At 42.3% G+C, this 15,447-nt stretch overlaps 1 protein-coding gene across 1 annotated transcript in view; it reads left to right on the top strand.

Moving 5' to 3' along the window:
- Nucleotides 1–15,447, top strand: part of TXNDC16 (thioredoxin domain containing 16) — a 53,274-nt gene that overhangs the window by 14,641 nt on the left and 23,186 nt on the right. The window contains exons 7-12 of the mRNA XM_034433385.3: nucleotides 1,070–1,191; nucleotides 2,638–2,725; nucleotides 3,334–3,490; nucleotides 8,739–8,905; nucleotides 13,286–13,346; nucleotides 13,779–13,944. Coding sequence (XP_034289276.2) covers nucleotides 1,070–1,191; nucleotides 2,638–2,725; nucleotides 3,334–3,490; nucleotides 8,739–8,905; nucleotides 13,286–13,346; nucleotides 13,779–13,944 — 761 coding nt within the window. The remainder of the gene's footprint in view (nucleotides 1–1,069; nucleotides 1,192–2,637; nucleotides 2,726–3,333; nucleotides 3,491–8,738; nucleotides 8,906–13,285; nucleotides 13,347–13,778; nucleotides 13,945–15,447) is intronic.

A 15,447-nucleotide genomic window follows, 5' to 3' on the forward strand; every position in this document is an offset into this window, starting at 1 on the left:
AAGTAGTATCTGGGAGTCAATACTACCTTGAAGGCACCGAAGCAAACAAACAAAGTAGACCTCACTGGACTTGAATTCACACATCCTTGTGTCTAGCAAGCTGAATCTGAAGCTACAGTTCATTATTTTCATGGGTTTCTCGGAATAAGAAGCCATAAATTCTGATTTGTAGACCACAGCTTGTTTTCTTTTAATACAAAGTTTCCTAATTCATTTAGCTGTTTTTAGAAGGAACCAGCTGGAAGGCCATCAAGCAGGAAGTATATGCATGTTTGTTAAATTATACAGTAATATAATGGGCATTGGGTTATAGGCAGGGGTGAAATGCTCCCGGTTCGGACCGGATCGCATGATCCGGTAGCGATGGAGGTGGGTGGTTCGGAGAACCGGTAGCAAAAATCCCTGCCCCCCCCCCAATTGTCCAGCTGAGCTGCGCAATCATCACAGGCTTTTTTATTATTTTTAAAGCATTTTTTCTACAACCTCTTTGGCCAAAAAAAATGCTTTTAAAAGTAAAAAAAAAAGGCCTCTGATGATCGCGCAGCTCAGTGGGATCATCAGAGGCTTTTTTTAAAAAAAGAAAGCCTCTGCCAATCAGGCAACTCAGCTGGATTGTCAAGAGGCTTAAAAAAAAAAAAGAAAGCCTCTGCCGATCAGGCAAGTCAGTTGGGATTGTCAGAGGCTTTAAAAAAGAAAAAAAGAAAACCTCTGCCGATCAGGCAAGTCAGCTGGGATCGTCAGAGGCTTAAAAAAAAAAGCCTCTGCTGATCAGGCAAGTCAGCTGGGATCGTCAGAGGCTTTGAAAGCATTTTTTTAACAACCTCTTCAGTTGAAGAGGTTGTAGAAAAAATGGTTTTAAAAGTAAAAAAAAAAAAAAAAGGTTGGCCACGCCCACTCAATCATATTACACCCCCCCTCCCCCACCAAGCCATGCCCACAGAACTGGTAGTAACAAATTTTACATTTCACCACTGGATGTAGGCCCCTTTTAAACCCTCCTACTTAAAATACAGGTGGTGGTTCTATTGCTGAGGGTTTTCACATGTTGGTCATCCTGTTTTCTTCCCAGCGCTCTCCTCTTCAATGAAGTGAAATACATTTCAACACTGATGGACCTTCAGCGTTTAGAAAACTCTTTGAAGGGTCAGTCCGATCTTGCTTTCGCATATGTGCAAGCAGTCGGGACAGCAGGTAATCCTACAGCTCTGGTATCCATTCCCAAAGCTTTCTATCATTCATGGTCTGCTGCTTTTGTGACATGCTTTGCTTTGAACTAACATGCCACTTTACTGCTAAATGTTTTTCTATTTTTAGTGTTGTCTTAATTGTTTTCTCTTGTATTTTGAACTGGGCTAGAAGAAGTAAGCAATATATACGAGTACTATGTAGATCATTAAAAGGTAAACGATACATATTATGTCTGTTTATACATGCCATGAACATGAATCGCTTTTGACATGGGTAGATTTTGCCTGGAGTTTGCAAAGTCAGGATTAAGTTGGTTTAGGACAGGAGTGAGTGTGTTAACGTTTTCCACACGAAGGAGTACACTTGGCCTTTGGAGTGGTACACTGAAGAACTGTAATGGTATGTGGGAATGATCTTGGGTGACAGGAGGAAGAGCCACAGACTGGACAACCGGTATGTAAAAGGTATTACAGCCCCCAGAAGGAGGAGGGAGGGCGTGGGAAGCATTTCAGAAGGAATCCTGCCTAGAGAGTAAAAGGAAAGGAGGGGAGAAGTGCCTTTGGACCTGCCAGATTCTGTTAATGTAACTTTACAATAAAAATAGAGGTGCTTCATTTCTGGAGTACAGATAGTCCTCGACTTACAGTCGTTCATTTAGTGACTGTTTGAAGTTACAGCAGAACTGAAAAAGTGACTTATGACCATTTTTCACACTTAGAACTATTGTAGCATCCCCATGGTCATGTGATGAAAACAACTGACAACTGACTCATATTTATGACGGTTGCAGTGTCCCAGGGTCATGTGATCATCTCTGGACACCTTCTGACAAGCAAAGTCAATGGGAAACCTGATTAACTTAACAACCTTGTTACTAACTTAACAACTGTAGTGATTTACTTAACAACTATGGCAAGAGAAGTCGTAAAATGGAGTAAAACTCAGTTAACAAATGTCTCATTTAGCAACAAAAATTTTGGGCTCAATTTGGTCATGAGTCAAGGACTATCTGTACCTCAGAGTTCTAAAAAAACACCCTCCAAAGTTAATTTTAAATTTGAATTAAATTAAATGCAAAACAATCAACCAGTGGAACAGCTTTGCCTTCGGAAGTTGTGGGAGCTTCATCACTTGAGACTTTCAAGAAGAGATTGGATTGCCATTTGTCAGAAATGGTGTAGGTTCTCCTGCTTGGGCGGGGGTGGGGGTTGGACTAGATGACCTACAAGGTCCCTTCCAACTCTGTTAATCTGTAAAATGCAGTTACTATTATATTCCTTATGCTCGATACTGTTTTTTCTAAGTTTAAAAATCACTAAGCAGTGGCTGTTTTTGAAAAGACTCAGATATCCAAAGGCTCTACATTTCTGGCTTAAAGGGAAAGGGGAGACAGAAAGACAAGATTTAGTCAGTTAGAGGAATTGATGAATAAATATTTTCTCTTCCTAGAGCACCGAGTCTTCATGGAGGCCGCGTTTGTTTATGGCTCAGTGAAGTTTGCCTTAACTACTGAAGTGGCAGTTCTGAAGAGCATCCGGTATGCATTTCTCTAAGAGTATAAGAGCCCAACTACATCAGACCAAACTCTTCAGGCTAGCATTAAATGTCACACACAGTGGCCAATGAGGATGATAGCTTCATCCTCTTAAGATGCAATAATTTCTGCTTTGGTTACTGTCATGACTGGATTTAGAGCACCAACTAAGTAAAGGCGGTGATGCTAAGAAGGGAGTGATGAGTAACTGGGCTCCAGTTTTGTGGATCTGCTAAAAATGCAGGGGTCAATTAAGGCAGGGGTCCCCAATCCCCAGTCAGTAGACTGGCACTGGTCTGTGGCATGCCAGAAACCACTCAAATAAGTGAAGCCCCATCCGCGGGATGCAGACGGTACATGAAACCCTCCTGTCCATGGAAAAACCTCTCTGCAGAACTGGTCCCTGGTGACCAAGAGGTTAGGGGCCGCTGAATTAAGCAGTTGAGGCTTTGATAGAGGTAGCTGTTTGGACCAGGTGTTAAAAATGACCTTTCACATATGATAGAGGGCTTATTTCTTGTTTGCCTTCCATCGTGTACATAGTGTAGCCAGGTGTTGGGATGTGACAAACAAAGCCAGCTCATTTGGGGGTTTGTGTTTTCTCACTTCAGCAGTGAAGAGCCAGAGGTGCCATCTTCAAAACTCTTCTTTTGCCACTGTAAAGTGGCCACGGATCCTGAACAGCCATGCCTCAGGACTCTGATGGAAGAGCCATTGACTACGTTAAGCATCCACAAGTTCCTGAAGCTGATGGGGGAACCTCTGGTGGTAGGTGAACAGTAGCCACGACTTCTTTCTGATGTTCCTCTTGTGTTCTGAAGTCCCTTCAAAGCATATCAGGGCAGAGTTGCATCAGGTGGGGCTAGTGGAATCAATGGAAATGTTCAAGGAACTGGGAAAAAATCCTGTTTTGTTTTTAAGAAAAAAGGAAATTGAAAGTATGGGCAATACAATATAGGTACTCCTTGATTTATGACAGGTCACTTAGTAACCATTTTTTTTTTTAATTCAATTTGTATACCACCCTTCTCCTAGTGGACTTAGGGCGGTGCACAGCCAGAACTAAAACACATACCAATACAAAATTTAAAATTATTAAAAGAATTACATACTTTGGCCCAAATTTAAAACAATTTGAATTAAAATCCGTTGACAAATTAAAAGCTAAAAAACTAAAAAAGACTAAAAAAAGGGGGGGGGGTTCACGCCAGCCCTGCTTGATGGAAAAGAAAAGTTTTCAGGGCACAGCGAAAGACCCGGAGATCCGATATCCTTCGTATCTCCGGGGGCAAATTGTTCCAGAGGGCAGAAGCTGCCACAGAGAAGGCCCTCCCCCTGGGGGTCGCCAGCCGACATTGCCTGGCTGACGGCACCCTGAGGAGTCCCTCTCTGTGGGAGCATACTGGTTGGTGGGAGGCTATTGGCGCAGAAGGCGGTCCCGCAAATACCCAGGTCCTATGCTATGGAGTGCTTTAAAGGTGGTAACCAACACCTTGAAGTGCACCCGGAAGACCACTGGAAGCCAATGCAGCTCACGCAGGAGAGGTGTCACATGGGAGCGCCCCCTCGCTCCCATAATCCCCCGCGCGGCCGCATTCTGCACCAGTTGGAGCCTCCGGGTGCTCCTCAAGGGGAGCCCCATGTAGAGAGCATTGCAGTAGTCCAGGCGGGAAGTGACGAGTGCCTGAGTGACTGTGCGTAAGGAGTCCCGATCCAGAAAGGGACGCAACTGGCAAATCCGGCGGACCTGATAAAAAGCCCCCCTGGCCACAGCTGTCATATGCTCTTCTAAAGACAGAAGAGGACGCCCAAGCCAGGAGGACGCCCAAGTTGTGAGCCCTGACCGTGGGGGCCAATAACTCGCCCCCAATAGCCAGCGATGGCACCAGCTGGCTATATCGGAACGCCGGAAGCCACAGCCACTCGGTCTTGGAAGGGTTGAGTCGAAGCCTGTTACTCCCCATCCAGATCCGCACGGCCTCCAGGCACCGGGACATCACTTCAAGGGCATCGTTGGGGTGGCCTGGGGTGGAGATGTACAGCTGAGTATCATCAGCGTACTGATGGAACTCCACCCCAAAGCCACGGATGATCTCACCCAGCGGCTTCACATAAATGTTGAACAGAAGGGGCGAGAGGACCGACCCCTGAGGCACCCCACAAACAAGGCGCCCGATTTGAAGTTACAACCCGATTATGACAGACACCCTCCCCGGCCTTCCTCTTCTGACCCAGATCCCCAAACACCACAAACCCTCTGAAGTGAATTTAAAGATTCCTTTAATTAGGAGTGTTGGCAGCCCCAACAAAAGATTTCTCTCTCGCCATTAGCTAACAAGTCCGGCCAGTCGGCCGAAAGATAAATAGTTGTCTGCCACATCTATTCATCTCTGCCTCCTGCCTTTTATTCCCAAAGCTAGGGTGGGGCTTCGCTAGCAGCAGTGGCTCTTCCTTCCCAAGGATCAGCCCACGGATTTCCATTACTCTTCTCTCCTCTGCCTTCTGCACATCCGCACATAAAGCACTGGACTCAGCTGTTCCTCTTCTTCCTCATCAGCCACCTCCAGACCTGAGGGCTGATGGACGGCCCAGGCTCCTCCTCTGTCTCTCTTTCTGTCAGCTCCACTCCCTCTTCCCCCTCGGAGCTCTCAGATTGCCTTGATGCTGGCCCTGACTCCCACGCCTCCTCCACATCTGATTCGGTTGTTGGAGGGGCCAGTGGCTGACAGGCCACAATACCCCCTGTGGTTAAGTGACAGCACTTTGGGCATTCGGTAATATGATCACATTTTTGCCCATTTGCAGTGTTTTGTGGTCGTGGGATGGCATTTTATGATGGTTTTGCCAAAAACTGGAAGTTACCTGCGTATGAAATGTGATTATCAGAAATCTCATAGCAAGGCAGGATCAAGGAAGCAAGAAATTCTAAAATGCCATGATTTGAGGTAGAAAACAGAATCAGGCTGTGGAAAGCAAAATCCATCTGGTTCAGTTCCAAGCTGGGAGAAAGAAGCTGGAAATAACATGGAGGCTGTTTAGAAAGTTGGTTTATTGAACAGAACCACAAAGACAGTGCGCAGTTCTGGGTCAGCTGAACAAATGGTTGGATGAGTGGATGGATCTTTATAGGTTTCTGTGACTTTGAAGTTTTAACTGTTCTGGGGGTGGTGCAATGAAGGGGCTTGTGTTCTGAATGGGTGTTGGGCAATTCATATTGTAGCTAATGGCTTTCATCCTGTATTGGATCTTGGGTGAGGGGCTGCTTCCAATCCTATCACTCTAGTCCAGTGGTGAAATCCAATTTTTTTTACTACAGGTTCTGTGGGCGGGGCTTGGTGGGCATGGTGTGGCTTTGTGAGAGTGGCAGGGGAAGGGTACTGCAAAATCCCCATTCCCTTCCCACTCCTGGGGGAAGGATATTGCAAAACCTCCATTCCCACCCCACTCTGGGGCCAGCCAGAGGTAGTATTTGCTGGTTCTCCGAACTACTCAAAATTTCTGCTACCGGTTCTCCAGAACCTGCTGGATTTCACCCCTGCTCCAGTCCTTTGTTTCAATTTCAGTCTTTTCTTCCTAAGTAATAGCAAGTTGGATTGAGATAAACTACTAATTCACCCCATTCCATCTTTGAATTGTTAATGGCTGGCATTCTTCTCATTTCTTTCTCAAACCTCCTCACAATCTTTCGCAATTACTGATAAATAATATTTTAATTGTTTATTATTAGCTGATCTTCTAAGTGAATGAACATAATACCTTCCCAATGACAAAGATATTATGCCAAGAGGAAAAGTATAAGTAAGAAGTGAGGTAACCTTAAAATAAAAGCTTATTATCATCTGAAATAATGCCCATGATGTTTTAAAGTACAATTATTCATTCCCCTAATTGAAACATCATTGCTAATACATGCTGGATAATTGAGAAAGTGAAAAAATACCTAAAAGAAATCAGTAAGTGCTTCATTGATTATAAAAGGACTTTCAATTGTGCCGATCACATCAAGCTCTTGAATGTGCTTACAAAAATAGGAACCCCAGAATATCTCACTGTCCTCTTGAAAAACATATACAGATTAGGAAGCCATGATATAGACAGAACATGGCAAACTAGATTGGTTCCAGGTTGGCAAAGGAATGAGACAAGGCTGTATACTCTCCCCTTATTTGATAGATAGATAGATAGATAGATAGATAGATAGATAGACAGACAGACAGACAGACAGACAGACAGACAGACAGACAGACAGACCGACCGACCGACCGACCGACCGACCGACCGACCGACCGACCGACCGACCATAGATAGAGATAGAGATATACAGATAGAGATAGATAGACGGGTAGATAGATAGCTATAGATAGATAGATATACACATAGGTATACACACACACACACACACACACACACACACACACACACAGAGTTCATTTAGTGACCATTCAAAGTTAAAACAACACTGAAAAAAGTGACTTATGACCATTTTTCACACTTATGACCATTGCAGAATCCCCATGGTCACATGATCAAAATTTGGATGTTTGGCAACTGGTTCATATTTATGATGGTTCCAGTGTCCTGGGGTCATGTCACCTCTGGAGACCTTCACTTAACAACCATGTTACTAACTTAACAACTGCAACAATTCACTTAACAGCTGTGGCTTGAAAGGTTGTAAAATGGTGCAAAACTATCATGTAAGCCAGGGTATTCCCTGTGATGCTGTACGGAAGCAAATGTTGGACTTTGAAGAAGCAAGATAAGAAAGAGTATTGACCAGTGGTGAAATCTAAAATTCTTTACTACCGGTTCTGTGGGCGTGGCTTAATGTGACTGGGTGGGCGTGGCCAATTTTGTTGTTTTTTTTTAACTTTTAAAACCATTTTTTCTACAACCTCTTTGGCGAAGAGGTTGTAAAAAAATGCTGTCTGACGATCCCAGCTGAGTTGCCTGATCATCAGAGGCTTTTTTTCTTTTAAATGCCTCTGCCGATCAGGCAACTCAGCTTGGATTGTCAGAGGCTTTTAAAAGAAAAAAAGTCTCTGTTGATCAGGCAACTCAGCTTGGATCGTCAGACATCGTCTTGGATCGTCAGCTTGGATCGTCAGCTTGGATTGTCAAACTCAGCTTGATGATCAGGCAACTCAGCTTGGATCGTCAGAGGCATTTAAAAGAAAAAAAGCCTCTGATGATCGCACGGCTCAGCTGGGCATGGGGGTGGGGTGGGGCAGGGATTTTTGCTACCGGTTCTCCGAACCACCCGCCTCCATCGCTACCAGATCGGGCGATCCGGTCCGAACCGGGAGCATTTCACCCCTGGTATTGACACTCCTGAACTTTGGTGTTGGAGAAGAATCCTGAAAATATCACGGACAACCAAGAAAACAAACAAATGAATCATTGATCAAATAAACCCAGAGTTCTTATTTGAGGCACAAATGATCAGGCTCAGATTAACCTATTTCGGGCATGTTACGCAAAGACCCAGATCTTTGGAAAAAGCTCTAATGTTGGGAAAGGTGCAAGAAAGAAAAGGGATGAGGGAGGGATGGAAATATGTTCTGTTTCACCACATTTAGCAATTTTTGAAAAAGACCTATTTATGGTTATTTTTAGTAAGCAGCAAAAAATATGAAAGAGGTACTTGATTTGCATTTGGGTCTAGGACTCACTTTCTGAAAACACCTTTTGCTCTTGTTCAGGGTTATAATCAGATTAAAGTGAACCCAGCCTATGTGCTAAAATTTCCGCCTTTGTCTTTAAATAGTGGAATAAAATCATATTTTGGTCTCATCAATGAGTAGCAGGGCCAAGGTCCAAAATAACACAGCATCCTTAAGGTTAAGGAAAGTCTTGGCAAGGGAAGATATTTATTAGAAACTATCCACGTAAAAAGCACTGCTTTTGTGGTGGAGTTTGTCCTGCCCATTTATTTTTCTTCTATATCATGTCTATTTGATGGTCCACCTCCAGTACATCTCAGTTGATTTTTTTTATGCTGGTGTTTCTTCTCCAGGTGGAAGTTGCAGTAGATCCGGAAAAGATTTCAACTACTCATCTCCAGCTTGGCCTACCACTGATTTTCATTCTGAGCCAGGAAGAGACCTTGGAAACGGACAAGAGGATTGCTGAATCTGTAGCCTGGCAGTTGCTGGGGAAAGCAGGAGTCCTCCTTTTGTCAAGGTCCTTTGGAATTAAAAAGTGGGGAGGCAGAAGAGAGGGGAGAACTTATCTCACCATTGTTCTTATCTCAGTGCAATTCTTGAGGTTGGAAATTCCCAAAGACTCACAGCAAGTGTCATGGGCATCAGCATGGAGGCATGTCTATGGAGATTCTCGGTCATCCAGGTCATGGTTGTCCCAAAACATTTTTGAAATTGAACATCTTCAATTTAATTGGAGCTTCAACTGTGCGGTAGAATTTGCCTCTGATTCCATCATGGATGCAAGTCTATAGAGATTCTCAGTCATCCAGGTCATGGTTGTCCCAAAGGTACATTTTCAAAAGGCAACTGGACTTTGTTTTTCCTCAAAGACATTTTGCTTCTCATCTAAAATGTTTGGAAAGAAGCTTCTTCCAAAATGGAAGAAGGTTTGGATGGGAAGCAAAACATGGTTAAGGAAAAACGAAGTCCAATTGCCTTTTGAAAATGTACCTTTGGGACAACCATGACCTGGATGACTGAGAATCTCTATAGACTTGCATCCATGATGGAATCAGAGGCAAATTCTACTGCACAGTTGAAGCTCTAATTAAATTGAAGCTCCAGTTAAAGCTCATTAAAAAGGGGAGGCTGTTTATGTGCGTATGATGCCTCCCACACACATGCAATAAGAGATTGAGCTTTGATTGTGACTGCCTATCTCAATAATTTGGTCCCCCAACCTTTCTAACCTCCACAGATATCCCTAGGAAGATTTAGAAGAAGGGCTTACTTCCAATCAAACATGTCTAAGGTTGAAGCCTATCATTTTGCTTAGGATAACGTTCCACAACCTTAGCAACTTTAAGTTATGTGGACTTCAACTCTCAGAATCTACACATCTTAAGGTTCCCAAGGCTAAAAAAGACTTAGCTTAAGAAATTAACCTGGGTGCCTGAATCTTAATTGTATCCCTTCCCAAATGGATGTCTGCAAGAAGTGTTTGATTACAGTCCTCATTCCTGGCAAATAGGATTGGTTTGACTGAAACAGACTATAGGTGGGCAGGTGTTCCTGCAGTAATGCTCATTCCTGTGATTAAACAACATCAGCAATGCAACATCTTGTCAGCGCAGATAGGAAAGAGCAAGCATGAGTTCCCAACGTGAGAACCTTGCTGAAATTAATAAAAGATGAATTCTGCAAGAGCTGAATAGACTTGCTTATCTTTCATAATTTGATCAGTTTGCAGTTAAGCTGGGAGAGGAGAATGAGCTATTAGTCAAACCATTAGCTTACTGAAATTTTATTTGTGACTGTCAGTCTTCATTAACCATTGGTTATATGACTGAAAGCCTTTAAACCAGGGGTGCTATTCAGCAGGTTCTGACAGGTTCTGGAGAACTGGTAGCAGAAATTTTGAGTAGTTCGGAGAACCGGCTAATACCACCTCTGGCTGGCCCCAGAGTGGGGTGGGAATGGAGTTTTTGCAATATCCTTCCACCAGGAGTGGGGAGGGAATGGGGATTTTGCTGTATCCTTCCCCTGGAGTGGGGTGGGAATGGAGATTTTGCAGTATCCTTCCCCTGCCACACCCACCAAGCCACACCACACCACGCCCACCAAGCCACGCTCACAGAACTGGTAGTAAAAAAAATTTGAATTCCACCACTGCTTTAAACCACTGAATATTTGCTATAAAAATGAAAGTGTGTATTGAAATGTGCATTCATACCATTTGGGCCTTTGTACTTTCTGATTATGAAATAATTCTAATATTAGAATTCTAACAAAAATGTAATTCAGCAGTGAAAAAAGCAAGGTTCTACATTTAGGGAAGAAAAATAAAATGCACAGGTACCATATTTGTAGTACCTTGCTCAATAGTACTAACTCTGAGAGGGATCTTGGAGTCCTAGTGGACAACCATTTAGATATGAGCCAGCAGTGTGCAGCAGTTGCCAAAAAAGCCAACACAGTTCTGGGCTGCATAAACAGAGGAATAGAATCAAGATCACGTGAAGTGTGCCTTGGTAAGGCCACCCTTGGAATATTGCATTCAGTTTTGGTCCCCACAATGTAAAAAAGATGTGGAGACTCTAGAAAGAGTGCAGAGAAGAGCAACAAAGATGATTAGGGGACTGGATGCTAAAACATATGAAGAACGGTTGCAGGGTATGTCTAGTTTGATGAAGAGAAGGACTAGGGGAGACATGATAGCCGTGAGGATAAGACAAGAAGCAATGGGTGGAAACTACCTGTAATCAAGGAGAGAAGCAATTTAGAACTAAGGAGAAATTTCCTGACAGTTAGAACAATTAATAAGTGGAACAACTTGCCTGCAGAAGTTGTGAATGCCCTAACACTGGAAATTTTTAAGAAGTTGTTGGATAACTATTTGTCTGAAGTGGTATAGGGTTTCCTGCCTGGGCAGGGGGTTGGACTAGAAGACCTCCAAGGTCCCTTCCAACTCTGTTTATTCTATTCTATTCTATTCTATTCTATTCTATTCTATTCTATTCTATTCTATTCTATTCTATTCTATTCTATTCTATTCTATTCTATTCTCATTTGCATTTATAATTGGCCAGAAGTTGTTGAGCTACAATTTTCAGCACCCCTTACCCTAAACCATTACATTCAAAGACTGCTGGGAGTTGAAATTTAGCCACTTCTGGGATGGTAGAAGTTGCCCACTGTAGGATAGCTGCAATATGGCAAGAAATACCAGGTGGTGCTACAGTACAGCTTTTGAAAGTTTCGTTTACAACTTTGGCAAAAGGGGTTGTTTTGTAAGGAACGTAAAATGAACCAGATAATAAATGTAGCTACACCAGGCAGAATCCACATCTGCTTTTCTTTCTAATTTCAGCTTAGTGAGAGGTCATACACCTTAGTGTGTGTGTGTGTGTGTGTGTGTGTGTGTGTGTTAGTGTTAGGAATGGCAGGCAGAAGGCTTTGCTGGAACCATACTTCCAAAAGTAATGGGAAGGATCAGGACACAAAAGTAAATTTAATTTTACTTTGCTTTAAACCAAAGCAAAATAATTAATATGATCATTCCACAGTAATTCATGCAGGGATGGTGGTAAATAGGTCTCTGAACCTAAATAAGAGAAAGTTTCAGCTTCTTTGGCTTCCATATGACTTTTACGCTGGTGCACAAGTAATGTTTACTTGTGCTCTATTATGTATATACAGTTGTCTGTCTAATCTGCAATTTGATCCCCAAGTATTGCTCGAAGGAAGCAAGTAAAAGCAATATGAAACAATTCTTTTTATAAAGCAGGTAACCCTGGATACCATGACTGGACTTCCCAGTGAAGTCCGTGGCTGGGTACCTTTTGTAAGTAGCCAAGGAGAGAGCTTCCATATATTTTACTAAGAGTTTTGTTGGGAGTACTCTTGGCAGAACTAAAGGAACTGGAGGTGTACCTGGACTCATGAGAGTTTGGTCTCAGACCCAAGAGGAAATTTGTCATAGCAAAAGAACATTTGGATAGATGAGAAAAATTAGAGATTAAGGATAAATGGAATGAGAGAGTCAGTCAAGCAAAATAACTTAAAAGGGTTTTCACAGAGAGGAGGGGGTTGACTTATTCTCCAAAGTATCTGAGGGTAGGACAAGGAGCAATGGCTGGAAGCTTATCAAAGGGAGATCCAACCTGGAACTAAGGAGAAATTTCTTGACAGTGGAAACAATTAATCAATAGAACAGCTTGCATCCCAGAGTTGTGGGTGCTCCATTGCTGGAGGTCTTCAAGAAAACATTGGATAACAATTTGTCTGGGATGGTAAAAGGACTCCTGCCTTGGAAAGGGAGATGGACTAGAAGAGTTCCAAAGTCCCTTCCAGCCCTATGCTTCTATGTCTATGTCTAATTAAGACAAAAAGAAGCTGAATTTCATGAATTTTAACAAACTGGGCTGCATTTGTAGATAAGACCATCACTTTCTCCCTTATATCTATAAACTTGGATAATAGCAGTAGCACTTAGACTTATATACCGCTTCATAGTGCTTTACAGCCCCCTCTAAGCGATTTACAGAGTCAGCATATTGCTTCCAACAATCTGGCTTCTCATTTTACCGATCTCGGAAAGATGGAAGGCTGAGTCAACCTTGAGCCTGGTGGGATTTGAACTGCAGGCAACGGGCAGTCAGTAGAAGTAGCCTGCAGTACTGCACTCTAACCACTGTGCCACCGCAGCTCAGCACATCAGGGCAAAAGATGTTTTATTTAATCTGTCTGAGATGCTAATTGTTTTTCATGGGGCATTTGTTTTTATACAAAGAAGTTTTGAATAACTTGAACACAAACCTGTAGTCTGATACAATATTTCTCACTTATGTCTCTGAAACTGTTACAAAAATGTAATTCTGTAGTGTAATTCATAACTTAAACTCTTATATATTCAAAGGAATTCTGTTGGTCTGGATGTTTCTTCCCGATTTAATGTGGCTATCAAGACAGTTGAGGAGGTAAGTGGTCATAGTTGTTGTTTTGGACTAACTTTTTAATTTATATTGCAATCCTAGGCTTGTCTGCTGGAAAGGAAATGCTCCTGCTTACTTCCAGACTTATGCACATAAAATTTGCTGCTTTAGCTGTTCTGTGTTATAGAGTGTATACTAGTAATGTATTTTTTATTGGCGATGATAACATTGGAATATTTCCAGACAGCTTTTAACAGTGTCAGTCAAAATGCATCTGAGAGTTGGAGATTTGATCTGAAGATCAATATTCAATAATAGAAACCCCATTTGTTTATAAGAGCTATAATAATTCCCATGTCTTACTTCAGCACCCTTCTGAGTGTGTGGTGTGCTGAACAATTGAGTTACCAGTTGAAATCTGGACTGTCCTAGACGTCCTATTTTGGGCCACATTTTTGCATATTTGCATCTCTGCAGGATATGCCTGTTAAATACCTCACATTGAAAGATGCAGATGAAATCGTAGCATTGGTGAAGAATGGCAAGCAGAGCAAACCTAGTCTGGATAATAAGGCAGAAGAGGTTTATGAAGAGGAAGAGGAAGAGGAAGAGGAGGGAGTGGAGAATGAGAACAACGAACAAGGTAAGTAAGATTCCTCAGAAGTGTCTTTGACCTATTACATTTTCACCAATTTGTTTCTTTGCTTTCTGATTAAAAGAATGGTAAAAAAAATATTCTTATTGTATTCACTAACCTGTTCGATATACATTTCATTGAGGGGTCCTTGGTGCTCTCTGATAAGGTTGTTTTCTTGCAGATATTTCATTACCCAAAGTAGGTACATCATCTGCATATTAAAGATAATCTGCAGATAGCTGCTGTCATCTGCTAGCACTGATGATGCTACCTAGTTTGGGTATTGAAACATCTTCAAGAAAACAGCCAAGCTCGGAGAGCACCAGGAACCCTTCATTTCAACCCTGAGCTACAAACACACTCCTTTATTGGTAACACATTTCGTTGCCATCCTTCTATAACTTGATAGTTAGACTAACATGCCCCAAATGCTGATTTTGACAAAAATAATCCTTTCCTGCCAGCCTGCATGGATTCCATATTCACCAGAGATGAGCAAATTATTTGCACAATTGTTTTACAGTCACACTGTTTCTACATATTATTGTTTTTGGTCCAGCTAGAGGGCAGCATATAACCAAACTTGGCTAGTTGCTAACAGCTAACCAGGGTCGATATTGGCATCAGAGGCCACTAGCATTTGCAGTGCCCTTGCTGGAAAGCAATTTCCAAATCATTTATTCCCCAGAATTCCCTTGGGATTCCTCATAGGTCTTAAGAGCTGTTCTTAGAAAATAAACATGTTAAGTGACTGCTGCCTTAACAATGCGTTCATAGTATCCTGCAGGGAAAGTGGGTATTAGGGAACAGATTCAGCAGTTTGCCTTCTTGAAAATGGACATTTTATGGTAGGACCATTTTGTATCTAGGCAAGCTTTTCCCAGATACGCAGTGATTATTTTTGAGCACTCATGATAGATCGTATATTAGATGTGCCTACTTACTCCAAGAGATTTTGGGGGCTCTTTTTACAGTTCTCCCTTTTAAGAAGTCTAACTGGATTTCCAAAACTTTAGCAAGAGGGAAGGCGATCATCTCATGATCTCTTAACTTCAGCTGATATTCCTCCTTTTTAATAATTCTTGGCTATTCTTTAGCCATGTCATTTCTTTTAGTATATTCTTAAAGAAGCTTTCCTACTGGGCAGTCTTTTGCTTCTCATTTTGCTGATGAAAGTTTATTTATTTTATTTATTTATTTTGTTGAGTACACATCAGATAATATATATAGGTGTAAGCATGAATTGAATACATAAAATGAATACAATTAAAGAGAACATTAGGACAGGGACAGTAGGCACGCTGGTGCTCTTATGCACCATCTTAGTCCAGCGGCCTCCTTTCACCTTGGACAACCAAAGGATAGAAGGCAGAGATTGGCATTGTTTTACCTGCCAGAATTCAGAGGTGTCCCATTGCTGTTCTCCAAAGCTATCGCTCTTCTTTCTTCTTGTCCCTGTGACTTTTTCAGTGGGCCTCACTGAACACTCAAGTGGTGACAGAAGCAAGG

Source organism: Pantherophis guttatus, chromosome 1, assembly GCF_059756535.1.
Source record: "Pantherophis guttatus breed Tessera chromosome 1, ASM5975653v1, whole genome shotgun sequence".
Classification (NCBI taxonomy): Eukaryota; Metazoa; Chordata; class Lepidosauria; order Squamata; family Colubridae; genus Pantherophis; species Pantherophis guttatus.